This window comes from Heterodontus francisci, chromosome 15, assembly GCF_036365525.1.
Source record: "Heterodontus francisci isolate sHetFra1 chromosome 15, sHetFra1.hap1, whole genome shotgun sequence".
In the NCBI taxonomy this organism is placed as follows: domain Eukaryota; kingdom Metazoa; phylum Chordata; class Chondrichthyes; order Heterodontiformes; family Heterodontidae; genus Heterodontus; species Heterodontus francisci.
Genome location: NC_090385.1, coordinates 62,414,260 through 62,429,148, shown reverse-complemented (window position 1 = coordinate 62,429,148; position 14,889 = coordinate 62,414,260). Strand labels below are relative to the sequence as shown.

Below are 14,889 nucleotides of genomic sequence, written 5' to 3'. Positions count from 1 at the left end.
ACACAGAATAAGCAGCACATGCGGTGGGCTTCTGGATACAATAGTGAGAAGCAGCTGGATTCTGTGATAAGCAAGGATAGATAAGATGAGCCAAATAGCCTTCCTCATATCTTGTGCCTCTTTCAAGAAAAAGATAAAGAAAACCTGTCCCTAGAACAGGTTAATGCTAAGATGGACCCTGTTCTACAAAACACAGCCCAACAGGTAGTTTGTGCATGTAGCGTCGGATATAGCTTCTCTCAATTGTCGCATCGCTAATCAGACACATTAAGCCTCCATAATCAAGAATCTTAAACTCTGTTCCTTTTTGCTTCACTACAGAGCCTTATTTAATGTTTGAATGCACATCAAGATGTTCATGGAATGCTTCCACTCTCATTTCATACTAAGTCCCATGCAAAAACATTCCATAGTGAAGCTGATCACAGTGTCCCAGTGCATTTGATGATTACTTTTGCACATAGAGAGGTGGCACCAGCAAAGCGGGTACTGGCAATGTCATGAAGTCGAGTTTTTCTGACACCACTAAATTAGCGTATTTTAATACATTTTGTTAAATATTCTGAATATTCTCAATTTAAGAACATTCCTAAACCCTTTATAAAAAGGGACAATTAAAACTTAGTTTTATAAATTAAGGGCCCTGGCAAAACTGATTTATGCAAAAGCTCAGTCCTACTCACCTTGACTCTACAGCACCACTGCCTGTATTTGATACATTCCTAAACTTAGTTTAACATAAATATTAAGGTTGCCAATACCAGTCTCCCCTCTGACTCCGTCAGTTTAGGATTTTATCCACAATAGAGGGAGCAGCACTGCACAGATGTTTTCTATAGGCTGACCCCACCAAATTCAATCTTATAAACTTATCAGCATAACAATAATGCTTACTGTTCTGTATGGTGGGTTGGGAACAAGAGACTGGTACAGGAATCAAGGCACATCTAAACACTCATGTCTAGTTGGGTTTAGGCATACAAATTTAGAGTCCAGGAAATCAACGTTGGAGTGCGCAGGATACTTTGCAATATCGAGATATACTTTGTTAATCTCTGGAAAGGTGCGATCCAGCATTGAAGGTTAGAGGTCATGTCACTTCTAACATGGTGATTTCTTAGGCAGGGTGAAGATGATTCCTATGGAGAATTCCTTGCAAGAAAGCAATCTTGTACAATAAGAGTGTTTTTACTCAGCATCACTTGAATTTACACTGAAGATGAGGCTGAAGAGTAGAGTGGATGATCCATCTCGGCCTCCTCCTGAAGTCTCCAGCATCACAGATGCCAGTCTTCAACCATTTCAATTCACTCTGCGTGATATCAAGAAATGACTGAAGGCACAGGATACTGCAAAGGCTATGGATCCTGACAACATTCCAGCAATAGTACTGAAGACCTGTGCTTCAGAACTTGCCGCACCCCTAGCCAAGCTGTTTCAGTACAGCTACAACACTGGCACCTACCTGGCAATGTGGAAAATCGCCCAGGTATGTCCTGTACACAAAAAGCAGGAGAAGGCCAATTACCACCCCATCAGTCTACTTTCAATCATCAATAAAGTGATTGAAGGTGTTATTGACAGTGCTATGAAGTGCTACTTACTCAGCAATAACCTGCTCAGTGACACTCAGTTTGGGTTCACCAAGGCCACTCAGCTCCTGCTGACCTCATTACAGCCTTGGTTCAAACATAGACAAAAGAGCTGTACTCAAGAGGTGAGGTTAGAGTGACTGCCCTTGACATCAAGGACCCCTAGCAAAACTGGAGTCAATGGGAATCGGAGAAAACTCTCCACTAGTTGGAGTCATACCTAGCGCAAAGGAAGATGGTTGTGGTTGTTGGAGATCAATCAACTCAGCTCCAGAAATTCCTCAGGGTACTGTCCTCGGCTCAACCATCTTCAGCTGCTTCATCAATGACCTTCCTTCAATCATAAGGTCAGAAGTGGTGATATTCGCAGATAATTGCACAATGTTGAGCAGCATTCACGACTCCTCAGCCACTGAAGTGTAGAAGTGCAGCAAGCCCTGGACAATATCCAGGCTTGGGCTGATAAGTGGCAAGATCCAGGCAAAGACCATCTCCAACAAGAGAGAATCTAACCATCTCCCCTTGACATTCAATGGCATTACCATCATGGAATCCTGGGGGATACCATTGACCAGAAACTGAACTGGAGTAGCCATATAAATACCGTGGCTATAAAAGCAGGTCAGAGGCTAGGAATCCTGCAGCGGGTAACTCGCCTCATGGCTCCCCAAAGCCTGTCCACCATCTACAAGGCACAGTCAAGTGTGTGATGGAATATTCTCCACTTGCCTGGATGGGTGCAGCTCTAATGACACTCAAGAAGCTCGACACCATCCAGGACAAAGCAGCCTGCTTCATTGGCACCCCATCCACAAACATTCACTCCCTCCACCACTGACGCATAGTGTGTACCATCTACAAGATGCACTGCAGTGTTGGCCAGGGGCTGCAACAAGTACAGAGTCTGTTACAAACTGTTGCATAGCTCATGAACTAAAGTAACCTGAGCTCAGACACTGTTGGATTGCTTGTGAACTAAAGTAACCTGAGCTCAGACACTGGCCTGTGCTGGTAAAAACCAGTTTGAACTAATTAATTTATGTGAAAGACAAAGGAGAGATCACAGGAATAGAGCCTTATTTGGACACTGATACTGGGGTCTTTGGGCCTGGGCCAATAAGGAGAAGATACGAACGAGGTGAGCAGGCCTAAACCAACAGGAAAGAGACAGCACAGGTTTGAAGAGATAATAAAGAGAATAAGTATGGAGAATCTCAGGCATAGAACCAGCAAGAAACTCCGGAGACCAACCATCGCGGAAGTGGAAGACCCTGCGTGAGCAACACGGCAACGGCGTAAGAGAGAGAGAGGACGGAACGCCTGGCCAGCGTCAGCTCTCCCCTTTTTCGGGTATTACTCTTTTGTTTTCTGTGACAAGGTCAGAGGAACCTAGTGGGTGTGCTTATTGATTCTAGCTAGCTTTGTTATTAACTGTATAACCCCCAGTTTGAGCTGCATGCTTTTGTCTAACCAAGTGTATAAGCCTTATTCTTGCATTGTACAACAACGTGAATAAAGTAAATTGATAGTTAAAGAAAGGACTGAGTTTCCTCCTCTTTGTACTAAGCCATTAACCGTAGCCGGTGGATTAGGTGGAGGGTGGCTCTCATGTAACCCCAATATCTCAAACACCCAGCCTGAGCCTGAATTAAGAAGACTTAGTCCCACGTGACGGCCAGGATCAAGTGGGTGAAGGGAATAAAGGGGCCAAGGGGGAGTTGACTCCGCGCCACGGTTTACAGCAGCAATGCGCCAAGGCCCTTTCAATAGCACCTTCTAAATCCGTGACCTCTACCACCTAGAAGGACAAGGGCAGCAGATGCATGGGAACACCATCACCTGCAAGTTCCCCTCCAAGCCACACACCATCCTGACTCGGAACTATATCGCCGTTCCTTCACTGTCACTAGGTCAAAATCCTGGAACTCTTTTCCTCACAGCACTGTTGGTATACCTACCCTACACGGACTGCAGCAGTTCAAGAAGGTAGCTCACCACCACCTTCTCAAAGGCAAATAGGGATGGGCAATAAATGCTGGCCTAGCCAATAACGCCCGTATCCCATGAACAAATAAAAAAAGAAATTAAGGAATGAATGACTCAACGTGCCAAATAGCCTCTTTTTGTGCTGTTATGACTCTATGATAACTGGAAACTCTCAACAGGACTGAATGTCCTGATACAGATCAGTTAATATGCTTGCTTCAACATCTTGCTATAATTACTTCATACTAGCTGGTGACTTTGGATGGCTATCTTACTAGAGGGCTGGTGAAGTACTTTAATGCCTCTGGAGGGAGACAAGAGGCAAGTACGTTTCCTGCTAGTAAATGCTTATCTCGGCTTTCTGACCAATTAACAGGGAGCAAATAACATTAATTAATTGAGGGTTTAGATGTTCTTGTATATTCGGAAGGGTGGTTTGTACTGCATTCCTGCCCACTTTTATAATCAATAAATTAAATGGTCTAAATCCTACACAGTGAGTTTGCTTCCAACATTAGGATGCTCTTGTTAAAAAAATATAGGATTAAATAACTGTGATACTATTAATGACATTTTACAAAGAAATAATGTACATTTGATGGCCAGAAAATTGTCAAGTTTAAAATTTTAATACATTATTCAATTCAATTTTTGTGGTATTCTGTACACTTCTTGTTTAATATTTGACTGCAAGTAGATTTCAGAACAGCACTGCACTTGTTACATCTTCTTGTCAATCCTAAGTGGTCAGTAGTGACATGGCTTAAAGAGTCAAAGTCTTATGCAATACCTTAGCAATCTGAAAAGGTGAAGCATGAGCAAATGGTTTTCACTCACTGGCAATGAGTGGATATCTGTAGGCTTTTCTTTTCTTCTTCTTTCAAAAAGCCTGAACAGCAAACTGATGTCTTTGCATATGTTCTACAGCACTTATGCATTTCTTGGATCACATGCTGACATTTGCTTTCCTGATAATGATGAGCTGTAAAGGAAACATGAAAAAGTATGAAGCATTCCATTATCAGAGATGTTCAACCAGTTCAGCTCTCATACGAGCTTCTACCACTGACCTCAGCTGGTCCTCTTTGGTGACAAGAAACAGAGGGGAAAACCTCTTTCCTCCAGGAATTACTGCTGATTATTGGTGGAACTTCTCGGGGAGTAGAATTACTGTGCTGAACAACTTGATGGACCTGAAACTGCAGCACCATTTGTGCTTTTTGCCGTTTGTTTCTTTTTCCTCTTCTAAAGGCAACTATTCATGGTTCTATGGATTCAAGTGGCCAGCCTTTGTTTGTGAGTCTAGATATTCTGTGACAAGCTTCTGAATTGTGGGAAGTATCACAGCAAAGCCTGATCCTGGAAAGTGTGCATGTGCATATTGGTTGAGGGCAGGAAAAGATTAGGAACAAGAACTGTGCTTGATTTTACTTTTCCTTCCCATTCGTAAGCTATGGCTACTCAGATTGATCATACTGTCCCAAATACTGCCTCAATTAAGGCACTCTATCCTGATAATAACAGTCTACTTAACTTATCCGGCCCATAACTTCTCCAAGCTACTGACCTGGAAGCAGGTCTAAGTTGCAGGAGATTCACAGCCTGATAAAGACATGAAAGGGGAGAAAAGTGGCTGGAATTTGGAGGAAAAATAAAGATAACACCCTAGAGGACATAAAATTATGAGTTATACTAAGCAATATAGGATATGCCAAATAGAAAGTATAATGGGTGACTAATGAATCATCTCTCCCAATGTATCTCATACATGCCAACCATCAGTGCTTGCTGACAAAAATCAGCACAACTAGGCTCTTTTCTCTCCCCTCCCGAGAACTGTAGCAAATGCATCTGAACAAGTTCATGCCTTCTCCTTGTTCCATTCCCATCACTCTGAGGTTGCAGCCTTTGTACACAGTAGGCAGGAATTAGTTAACCAATGCTGGTAGGAGCAGGTGGAATAGAAAGGGACAGGGAATGTTACTAGAGGAAAAGGGGAAGCAACTGAGACTAGTGCTTTGGGGTAGGAAAGGAAGGAAATAGCCAGAAATAACAGACAGGGAGCTAGGATAGAGTGCCAGCATGAACTGGGGGATGGGATAGAGTGTCAGATGAACGTGGGTTGAGAGGTGTGGGGGTGTGACATCTTTAACTGGGGAAATGGAAGAAAAGTACTGGGTCAACTGGGTTGGGGAGGAAGAGTGCCAGGTTTAACTGATGGGGAGAGGGAGAAGTGTGCATCTGAACAAGTGAGAATTAAAAAAATATATATTTCATTAATGCTTGGGATGTGAGCATTGCAGGCAACACCAGCATTTATTAACTATCCCCAATTGCCTTGAGAAGGTGGTGATGAGCCGCCTTGTTGAACTGCTGCAGTTCATGTGGTGTAGGTACATCCACAGTGTCTCTGTAATGATCTGATATAACTGTTAATTGCTACGCCATTTCACAGAGCAGTTAAGAGTCTTATGGATCTGGAGTCACATGTAGGCTAGACCAGATAAGAATGATTTTGTCCCCTAAAGGACATTACAGCAATCCAATAGTTTCATGATTATTTTATAAAGATTTATTAATTAATTGAATTTAAATTCAATTGTGCTGTGGTGCGATTTGAACTCATCTCTCCAGAGCATTAGTCCAGGCCTCTGGATTGCTAGTCCAGTAACATTACCACTGTGCTACTGGTGCAATGCCTTTGAATGGGTGGGGAGTTGAATTGGGTGTAGTGTCTCTGAAAGGGAATTGGATGTTAGAGTACCTATTGAAGTAACTTTCAGGCAAGTGATGGTCTGCTTGGTTTATGGAAACTCCAAAGGTCACTTTCTTTTTCTAAATTCAAATTCCTATTATGAAGTGTAAAAGTGCTTTGTCTCATTAACTTTTTGGAAGCTGATAATCATCCTTTTTTAGTCAGTTTTTTTGTAACAGTAATTAATGCACAAAAGTATGAAATTGTGTTTCAGTGTTGGAAGCTGAACTTCACATCAGCCCAATGTTCTAGTGCACAACTGAATTTATTTTATAATCTATCATCTACATGTTGTAGTGATAAGATCTCAAACATCACGTGAAGCTGTTTAATAATAGTAAAAAAAACAAGCTCTATTACCTTATTGTCTCTAAGATTAAAACTAATTTATGATACAGGATATAGGATGAGTGTCAGATTGAGATGCTTCAAACTAAGCACACTAAAGGAAATGGGAAAAATCCTAAATTTCACCTTGTAAACACTTCTGTATTTCACAGGCCTGTTTCTGGCAGGGGTCTTTGGTAGACATTGTAGTGTGCCTGAAAAAATAAAAAGGGCATATATGGCATTTTCTCCATTTTTATACAATTGTTTCACTTCCTCTGGTTCCTCTAAATGCAGAAGTTGATCCTTATGGAAAGTATTTGTTTATCAAAACTATATCGGGCAGCAATCACACACAATTAGAGATACCAATGTGTCCAGCTTATTAAACTAGTCTAATAACTGATCAATCCATCAATGGAACATGCTTTTGAAGCCAGCCCAAACTGAGAGAAAACTCTCCTCCGTTGACAGACAGGATGCTGGCACCTTTAGGACTGAACTGACAATCTTAATGAGAGCTTACAAGGACAGTTGAAGGGAGGTGATAATTTATGTATTAGAGGGTATTTTTCTGTGCTCACAGTAAAGATACATTGTTGGAAAAGAATAGAAAGAACTCTATTCTACAGCAAACCTGTGAATGCCTAGTCTGAGTAATAAAAGTGGAAATATTATCCTCTTTTAATTTTTACAATTGCAAGCATTGATCCCCAAAGAATAAAATACCCTGCTGTATGATATTTGAGCTAATCAGTGGCAAATGTGACACATATTTTGCGTGTGTAACATTTTCACATGTGATATCTTTGAGTTGCAATGATCTCATGCAAAATGCAAGACTGTTAAGTATCTACATAATTAGGGACACAATAACCATCAGAGCTCGAGCCAGATTCCCATGTTTACATTAAAAATAAGAGTTACATCTAACAGTTGGTTTTGTCATTTCCATATTCTGTTTAAATCCCAAAAACCTAGGTGCATTTATACTGCAACTTCACAGTAATGCTAAAGTTTCAATATCATTTCAGATATGAGACATAAACTGACTCTGAAATAATATGAGACTCCCCAGTGTGACATTTTTTAAAGCTGTGTACAGCTAATTTAAATATTTTAACTACTGGCAGCAAAGAGAACTGAAGTTCCTGCCAGGCAGTGTGCACAGGACTGACTGGAACTGGTAGCTACAATTAACTATAGTTTTTCATTGTCAACAAGTCAAAATTCATCCAAAATTCCTTAGATTCTGAAAGGGTCCCAGCAGATTGGAAAATAGCAAATGTAACAGCTTTATTCAAGAAAGGAGGAAACTATAGGCCAGTTAGCCTAACATCTGTTACAGGGAAATTACTAGAACCCATTACTAAGGAGGTTATAGCAGGATACTTAGAGAATCATAATGGGATTAGACAGAGTCAAACACTAAAATAAAAGCAAAATACTGCGGCTGCTGGAAATACTCAGCAGGTTTGGCAGCATCTGTGGAGAGAGAAGCGGAGTTAACGTTTCGGGTCAGTGATCCTTCTTCGGAACTAGCAAATATTGGAAATGTCAAAGGTTATAAGCAAGTAAAGCAGGGGTGGGGCAAGAGATAACAAAGGAGGTGTAGATTGGACAAGGCCACAGAATAGCTGACCTCTGTGGCCTTGTCCAATCTACACCTTCCACTTTGTTATCTCTTGCCCCACCTCTGCTTTACTTAGTAGTGGGAAGTTGTGTGTGGAATCAGAGGAGGTAGGGGAAGTGTTAAATGAATATTTTGCGTCAGTATTTACAGTAGAGAAAGAAAATGTTGTCGAGGAGAATACTGAGATTCAGGCTACTAGGCTAGATGGGATTGAGGTTCACAAGGAGGAGGTATTATCAATTTTGGAAAGTGTGAAAATAGATAGGTCCCCTGGGCCAGATGGGATATATCCCAGGATTCTCTGGGAAGCTAGGGAGGAGATTGCAGAGCCTTTGTCCTTGATCTTTATGTCGTCATTGTCGACAGGAATAGTGCCGGAAGACTGGAGGATAGCAAATGTTGTCCCCTTGTTCAAGAAGGGGAGTAGAGACAGCCCTGGTAATTATAGACCTGTGAGCCTTACTTCGGTTGTGGGTAAAATGTTGGAAAAGGTTATAAGAGACAGGATTTATAATCATCTTGAAAAGAATAAGTTCATTAGCGATAGTCAGCACGGTTTTGTGACGGGTAGGTCGTGCCTCACAAACCTTATTGAGTTTTTCAAGAAGGTGACCAAACAGGTGGATGAGGGTAAAGCAGTGGATGTGGTGTATATGGATTTCAGTAAGGCGTTTGATAAGGTTCCCCACGGTAGGCTATTGCAGAAAATACGGAAGTATGGGGTTGAAGGTGATTTAGAGCTTTGGATCAGAAATTGGCTAGCTGAAAGAAGACAGAGGGTGGTGGTTGATGGCAAATGTTCATCCTGGAGTTTAGTTACTAGTGGTGTACCGCAAGGATCTGTTTTGGGGCCACTGCTGTTTGTCATTTTTATAAATGACCTGGAAGAGGGTGTAGAAGGGTGGGTTAGTAAATTTGCGGATGACACTAAGGTCGGTGGAGTTGTGGATAGTGCCGAAGGATGTTGTAGGGTACAGAGGGACATAGATAGGCTGCAGAGCTGGGCTGAGAGATGGCAAATGGAGTTTAATGCAGAAAAGTGCGAGGTGATTCACTTTGGAAGGAGTAACAGGAATGCAGAGTACTGGGCTAATGGGAAGATGCTTGGTAGTGTAGATGAACAGAGAGATCTTGGTGTCCAGGTGCACAAATCCCTGAAGGTTGCTACCCAGGTTAATAGGGCTGTTAAGAAGGCATATGGTGTGTTAGCTTTTATTAGTAGGGGGATCGAGTTTCGGAGCCACAAGGTCATGCTGCAGCTGTACAAAACTCTGGTGAGACCGCACCTGGAGTATTGCGTACAGTTCTGGTCACCGCATTATAGGAAGAATGTGGAAGCTATGGAAAGGGTGCAGAGGAGATTTACTAGGATGTTGCCTGGTATGGAGGGAAGGTCTTACGAGGAAAGGCTGAGGGACTTGAGGTTGTTTTCGTTGGAGAGGAGGAGGAGGAGAGGTGACTTAATAGAGACATATAAGATAATCAGAGGGTTAGATAGGGTGGATAGTGAGAGTCTTTTTCCTCGGATGGTGATGGCAAACACGAGGGGACATAGCTTTAAGTTGAGGGGTGATAGATATAGGACAGATGTCAGAGGTAGTTTCTTTACTCAGAGAGTAGTAGGGGCGTGGAACGCCCTGCCTGCAGCAGTAGTAGACTCGCCAACTTTAAGGGCATTTAAGTGGTCATTGGATAGACATGTGGATGAAAATGGAATAGTGTAGGTCAGATGGTTTCACAGTTCGGCGCAACATCGAGGGCCGAAGGGCCTGTACTGCGCTGTAATGTTCTAATTCTAATTTACTACACAAAGTAAAAGTACATGGTGTAGGGGATAACATATTAGCATGGATAAAGGCCTGGTTAGCTAACAGGAAGCAGAGAGTAGGGATAAATGGGTATTTTTCAGGTTGGCAAGCTGTAACTCGTGGAGTGCCACAGGGATCAGTGCTGAGGCCTCAACTATTTACAATTTATATCAGTGACTTGGATGAAGGGACCACATTAATGGTAGCTAAATTTGCTAATGACACCAAGATAGGAAGGAAAGTAAGTTGTCAAGAGAAGGTTAAGAGTCTACAAAAGGATATAGATAGGTTTAGTGAGTGGGCAAAAATTTGGCAGATGGGATATAATGTGGGAAAATGTGAACTTGTCTACTTTGGCAGGAAGAATGGAAAAGCTGTATATTATTTAAACGGAGGGAAACTGCAGAACTTGGTGGTACAGAGGGATCTGGATGTCCCGATAAATGAATCACAAAAGGTTAGCATGCAGGTACAGCGAGTGATTAGGAAGGCAAATGGAATGTTGGCATATATTGCTAGGGAAAATAGAGTATAAAAGTAGGCAAGTTTTACTGCAACTGTACAGGACCTTGGTGAGACCACATCTGGAGTACTGTGTACAGTTTTGGTCTCCCTTTTTGAAAAAGGATATAATTGCATTTTAGAAGCAGTTCAGAGAAGTTTCACTCGGGCTCATTCCGGGGATCTTATGAACAAAGGTTGAACAGGTTGTGTCTAAATCCATTGGAGTTTAGAAGAATGAGAGGTGATCTTATTGACACTTATAAGCTCCTGAGGGGACTTGATAGGGTGGATACCGGGAGGATGTTTCCTCTTGTGGAGGAGACTAGTACTAGGGAACACAGTTTAAGAATAAGAGATCTGCTTTTTACGACAGAGATGAGAATTTTTTTTGCTCAGAGGGTCGTTAGTCTGTGGAATTCTCTTCCCCAGAAAGCAATGGAGGCTGGGTCATTGAATTTATTCAAGGCTGGGTTAAACAGTTTGTTCATAGACAAGGGAGTTAAGGGTCATGGGTGAGACAGGAAAGTGGAGTTGAGACCACAACCAGATCAGCTTATTGAATGGCAGAGCAGGCTCAAAGGACCGAATGGCTTATTCCTGTTCCTATGTTCCTAAGTTGAGACAAAATTGTCCAGAAATTTTGAACATATAAATTAGGTACCCAAAGTCCATTTCTTAAAATAGAACTCCCCTACTTCTCATATAAAAGCAAAATACTGCGGATGCTGGAAATCTGAAACAAAAACAAGAAATGCTGGATTCACTCAGCAGGTCTGGCAGCATCTGTGGAAAGAGAAGCAGAGTTAACGTTTCGGGTCAGTGACCCTTCTTCGGAACTGACAAATATTAGAAAAGTCACAGATTATAAACAAGTGAGGTGGGGGTTGGGCAAGAGATAACAAAGGAGAAGGTGCAGATTGGACCAGGCCACATAGCTGACCAAAAGGTCACAGAGCAAAGGCAAACAATATGTTAATGGTGTTTTGAAAGACAAAGCATTAGTACAGATTAGGTGTGAATATACTGAATATAGAACATCAGCAAGTGCAAACCTGAAGAAAAACAACCTGAAAAAAACAGTGGGTAAGCAAACTGAACAAACTAAGATGAAATGAAATAAATGCAAAAAATGTAAAAAGGAATGCAAAAAAAAAGAAAAAATAACTAAAAATGACTAAAAATGAAAGTAAAGTGGGGGGCTGTCATGCTCTGAAATTATTGAACTCAATGTTCAGTCCGGCAGGCTGTAGTGTGCCTAATCGGTAGATGAGATGCTGTTCCTCGAGCTTGCGTTGATGTTCACTGGAACACTGCAGCAATCCCAGGACAGAGATGTGAGCATGAGAGCAGGGACATCTATGCTGATACTTCGATATATTGTAATTACCTCCACAATCAACTACCACCACCTCCCCACACCCCGCCCCAACCCAAGACATATCGTACTCCCAAACACAAACCTATCAAGTCTTAAAGATTTTGGTTTAAAGATAACTAATGTGGTGTATCTCATCTATGTAAAAAAAAAATCTCCGTGTGTTTGCACCCAGTTTCTCTCTTTAGTCGCAAACTTGCTTTAACATCGACAGATCTACAATCGCCAAGATTGATGTGTTTGTTCTACTTTATTTGTACTCCTGGCTGGGGGATGCTTATGAATCTCAAAATACAAAAGTTAATACGTTCTCTTTAGGAGTCGATTTAAAGAAACTGCCGTGAACTATAATAACTTGCCATTTTAAGAGTGATGTGTTTTCTCACCAAGTTGCCTTCACCCTGTTTCCAGACACCGCCCCCCCGCCCTTTACCTGCAGTGAAGCGTCGGTGTCACCTCATAACCTGTTCGGGTTCAGCTCAGACCTCGCTGCAGAATGAACCGATGAGAAGCAAATATTAACATTTCCTCAAACCTGCGTTATAGCCACCGATGTGAATAATGCAAATTCCCCCAACCTTGAACTTTAAATACACTATTATCACTCATCTTTTTGGGCTATTGGTACAATGTCACTCGACGAATGCCCCGGAACCCAGTTGCGACGCGCGTTTTTCATCCGGCGTCGACTGTTCTTTCTGTTGTCGGGAAGGCGGAGGATCCGGTTTGGTTAAATCGAGTTGAGATTTGATTCCCAGCATCGGCCAAGCGGACATGGCGGTGTGCGGGGTTCATCTGGACTCGGACGCATTCCTCGTATGTTTGAATCACGCCCTGTCCACAGAAAAAGAGGAAGTGATGGGACTCTGTATTGGAGAGGTACCTCTCGAGCCTTTCCTTAGCAACCGGACTGGGAGACCGTCACCCTAGCAACCGCCCCCTTCCCGACAACCAGGGCCTCATCTTAGCAATGGGACTGGGGACTGTTACCTTCGCTACCCGGCCTCCCCGTCCCCTCCTCAGAACTTTAGTAAGGAGGGAGGCCTGGTGTCTGCCGCCCGCTACAAACTGGGGCATTGCCCTAGGAATCAGGCCTGTGGCCATCATTATAATGGCTGCTCCATCCTATAACCAGGACAAGCCTACTGGCACTGCCTGATTTTCTACTGGACCGTCAATGGGATGCTTCTTACAGAATCGTAGAGCGCAGCAGGAGGTCATTCGCCCCATGCTGCTTGTTCTGGGGTTTTGAAAGAGCTAATCCAATTAGTCCCCCCAATTAATGTACAGGATTAATTACTAAGGTTATTTCAGAGCAAATCTTGGAACTCAAGCTGTGAGCCCAGCCCTGTGTGGAAACAATATTCCAATAGGCTCACTGTAGAGATGGTGGAAGTTGTTGTTATTGTTTAATTCAAATGCAAATTGATAGGTTTCTTTCAGGAAATAATATTTGGGATACCATATATGAGTTATTTTGAGACCTGACATGTGGTAAGTGTAGCATGCTTGGGAAGAACAAGTGACTTTGGACCTATGGTTCAATAGTGATTTATAGCATTAAAGTTCTGAGAAATGTCTTGATATAGCATTACCTCTAGCAAAGGGATTTGGTCCACCATCATCTCAGCAACAGTCCAAGGTGTTTAGTCCATTACTGACTGAAATTGGGTTTTGCTCACATTTTTTTTTAAGAGTAATTGATGGAGAGTGATTGCTATGATTCTAGTCAATGACTCCACTATAATTGTATCATACATCTACCAGAATGGTAAAAGGTGAACTAGATGGACCTTTTGCCTTTCTTCGTCAAGTAATTCCTATGTTCCCTGCCCAACCGGTTGTCCGGTTTAGATTGTGTCTGCTTAAAAAGTATTCATTTAGGCTGTAGTTAAGGGTAGGAGAAACATTTAAATAGTTTTTTTCTGTGCATGGGGAAATCCCTGTGGTATCTGGGAGCCCCACTATTGTGCATAGACCTAGAATTACATAGACTATAGGTTCAGCCTAGCCAGTTCAAGATGGTGTTTATGTTCCATTCAAGCCTCCTCCCGTCCTTCCTCATCTAACTCTATCAGCATAACCCTCTATTTCCTTCTCCCTGATATGCTTATCTGGCTTCCCCTTAAATGCATCTATACTATTCCCCTCAATAGTGATTTATAGTATTAAAATTCTGAGAAATGTCTTGATATAGCATTACCTCCAGCAAAGGGGATTTGGTCCACCACCATCTCCGCAACAGTCCAAGGTGTTTAGTCCATTACTGACTGAACTCAACAACTGTGTAACTCAGCCCAGAAACTAGCTATTAGTTATCATTGTTCATATCTGGGGGAGGATACAACAAGTTCAGTCACCCAATAGCAACCAAGCTTCAATTTCTGTTCTTTCTGTTCCTTGAATCACCTAGGTTTCAGTGCTCCTTAGCAGCTTGCAATTCTGTACTTGTGTTGGTAGTTTCATTTATAAAAGCATTCAGATATTTGTCTAAGATTATAACTGAAGTCTCAAAACATTTCAGGATTCTTATATAAATGTGAAAAATTTTATTTAGCTGCACACTAATTATTCATGTGATATTTGACCTACTAGGATTTTCAGGCAAAGGGAATTTTGGTTGAATTAAATACAAATGCACTTTTTCAAAACAATTGATGACAATTATCAGATATTATTAATGGACTACTGATAGTGAAGATTTAAATTATTCAAAATATGTCCAAGCGCTACAATAATTTACCTCCGTATGAAATTGTAAATAATTTATTTGCAGTTGCTGCTTTCCTGAGAGAAGTAGTACTTAACTGGAGAAAATGCATGGAAACCAACTGCTCATCGAATCACTGAATGATTACAGCACCGAAGGAGGGCAATCAACTCATCATGTCCATGCCAGCTCTCTGCAA

General features: G+C 41.9%; 2 protein-coding genes across 5 annotated transcripts in view; one reads left to right on the top strand and one right to left on the bottom strand.

Annotated features, from left to right (window-relative positions):
* Positions 1–4,188: 4,188 nt before the first annotated feature.
* Positions 4,189–12,852, bottom strand: cmc4 (C-x(9)-C motif containing 4 homolog (S. cerevisiae)). Of its 4 annotated transcripts, none has more exons than XM_068047644.1 (3): positions 12,367–12,852; positions 6,808–6,875; positions 4,189–4,560 (listed from the first exon to the last, which is right to left on the bottom strand). In XM_068047644.1, exons 2-3 carry the CDS (start codon positions 6,863–6,865, stop codon positions 4,412–4,414), a joined length of 207 nt encoding a protein of 68 aa, XP_067903745.1. In that variant the 5' UTR covers positions 6,866–6,875; positions 12,367–12,852; the 3' UTR covers positions 4,189–4,411. The 4 variants fall into 4 exon arrangements, with proteins under 4 accessions (XP_067903745.1, XP_067903746.1, XP_067903744.1 ...); XM_068047645.1 differs by having other exon boundaries at positions 6,808–6,871; positions 12,590–12,852; XM_068047643.1 differs by having other exon boundaries at positions 12,414–12,851.
* The window catches only part of brcc3 (BRCA1/BRCA2-containing complex, subunit 3), a 21,415-nt gene continuing 18,964 nt past the window's right edge, over positions 12,439–14,889 (top strand). The window contains exon 1 of the mRNA XM_068047641.1: positions 12,439–12,859. Coding sequence (XP_067903742.1) covers positions 12,755–12,859 — 105 coding nt within the window. The 5' untranslated portion in view covers positions 12,439–12,754. The remainder of the gene's footprint in view (positions 12,860–14,889) is intronic.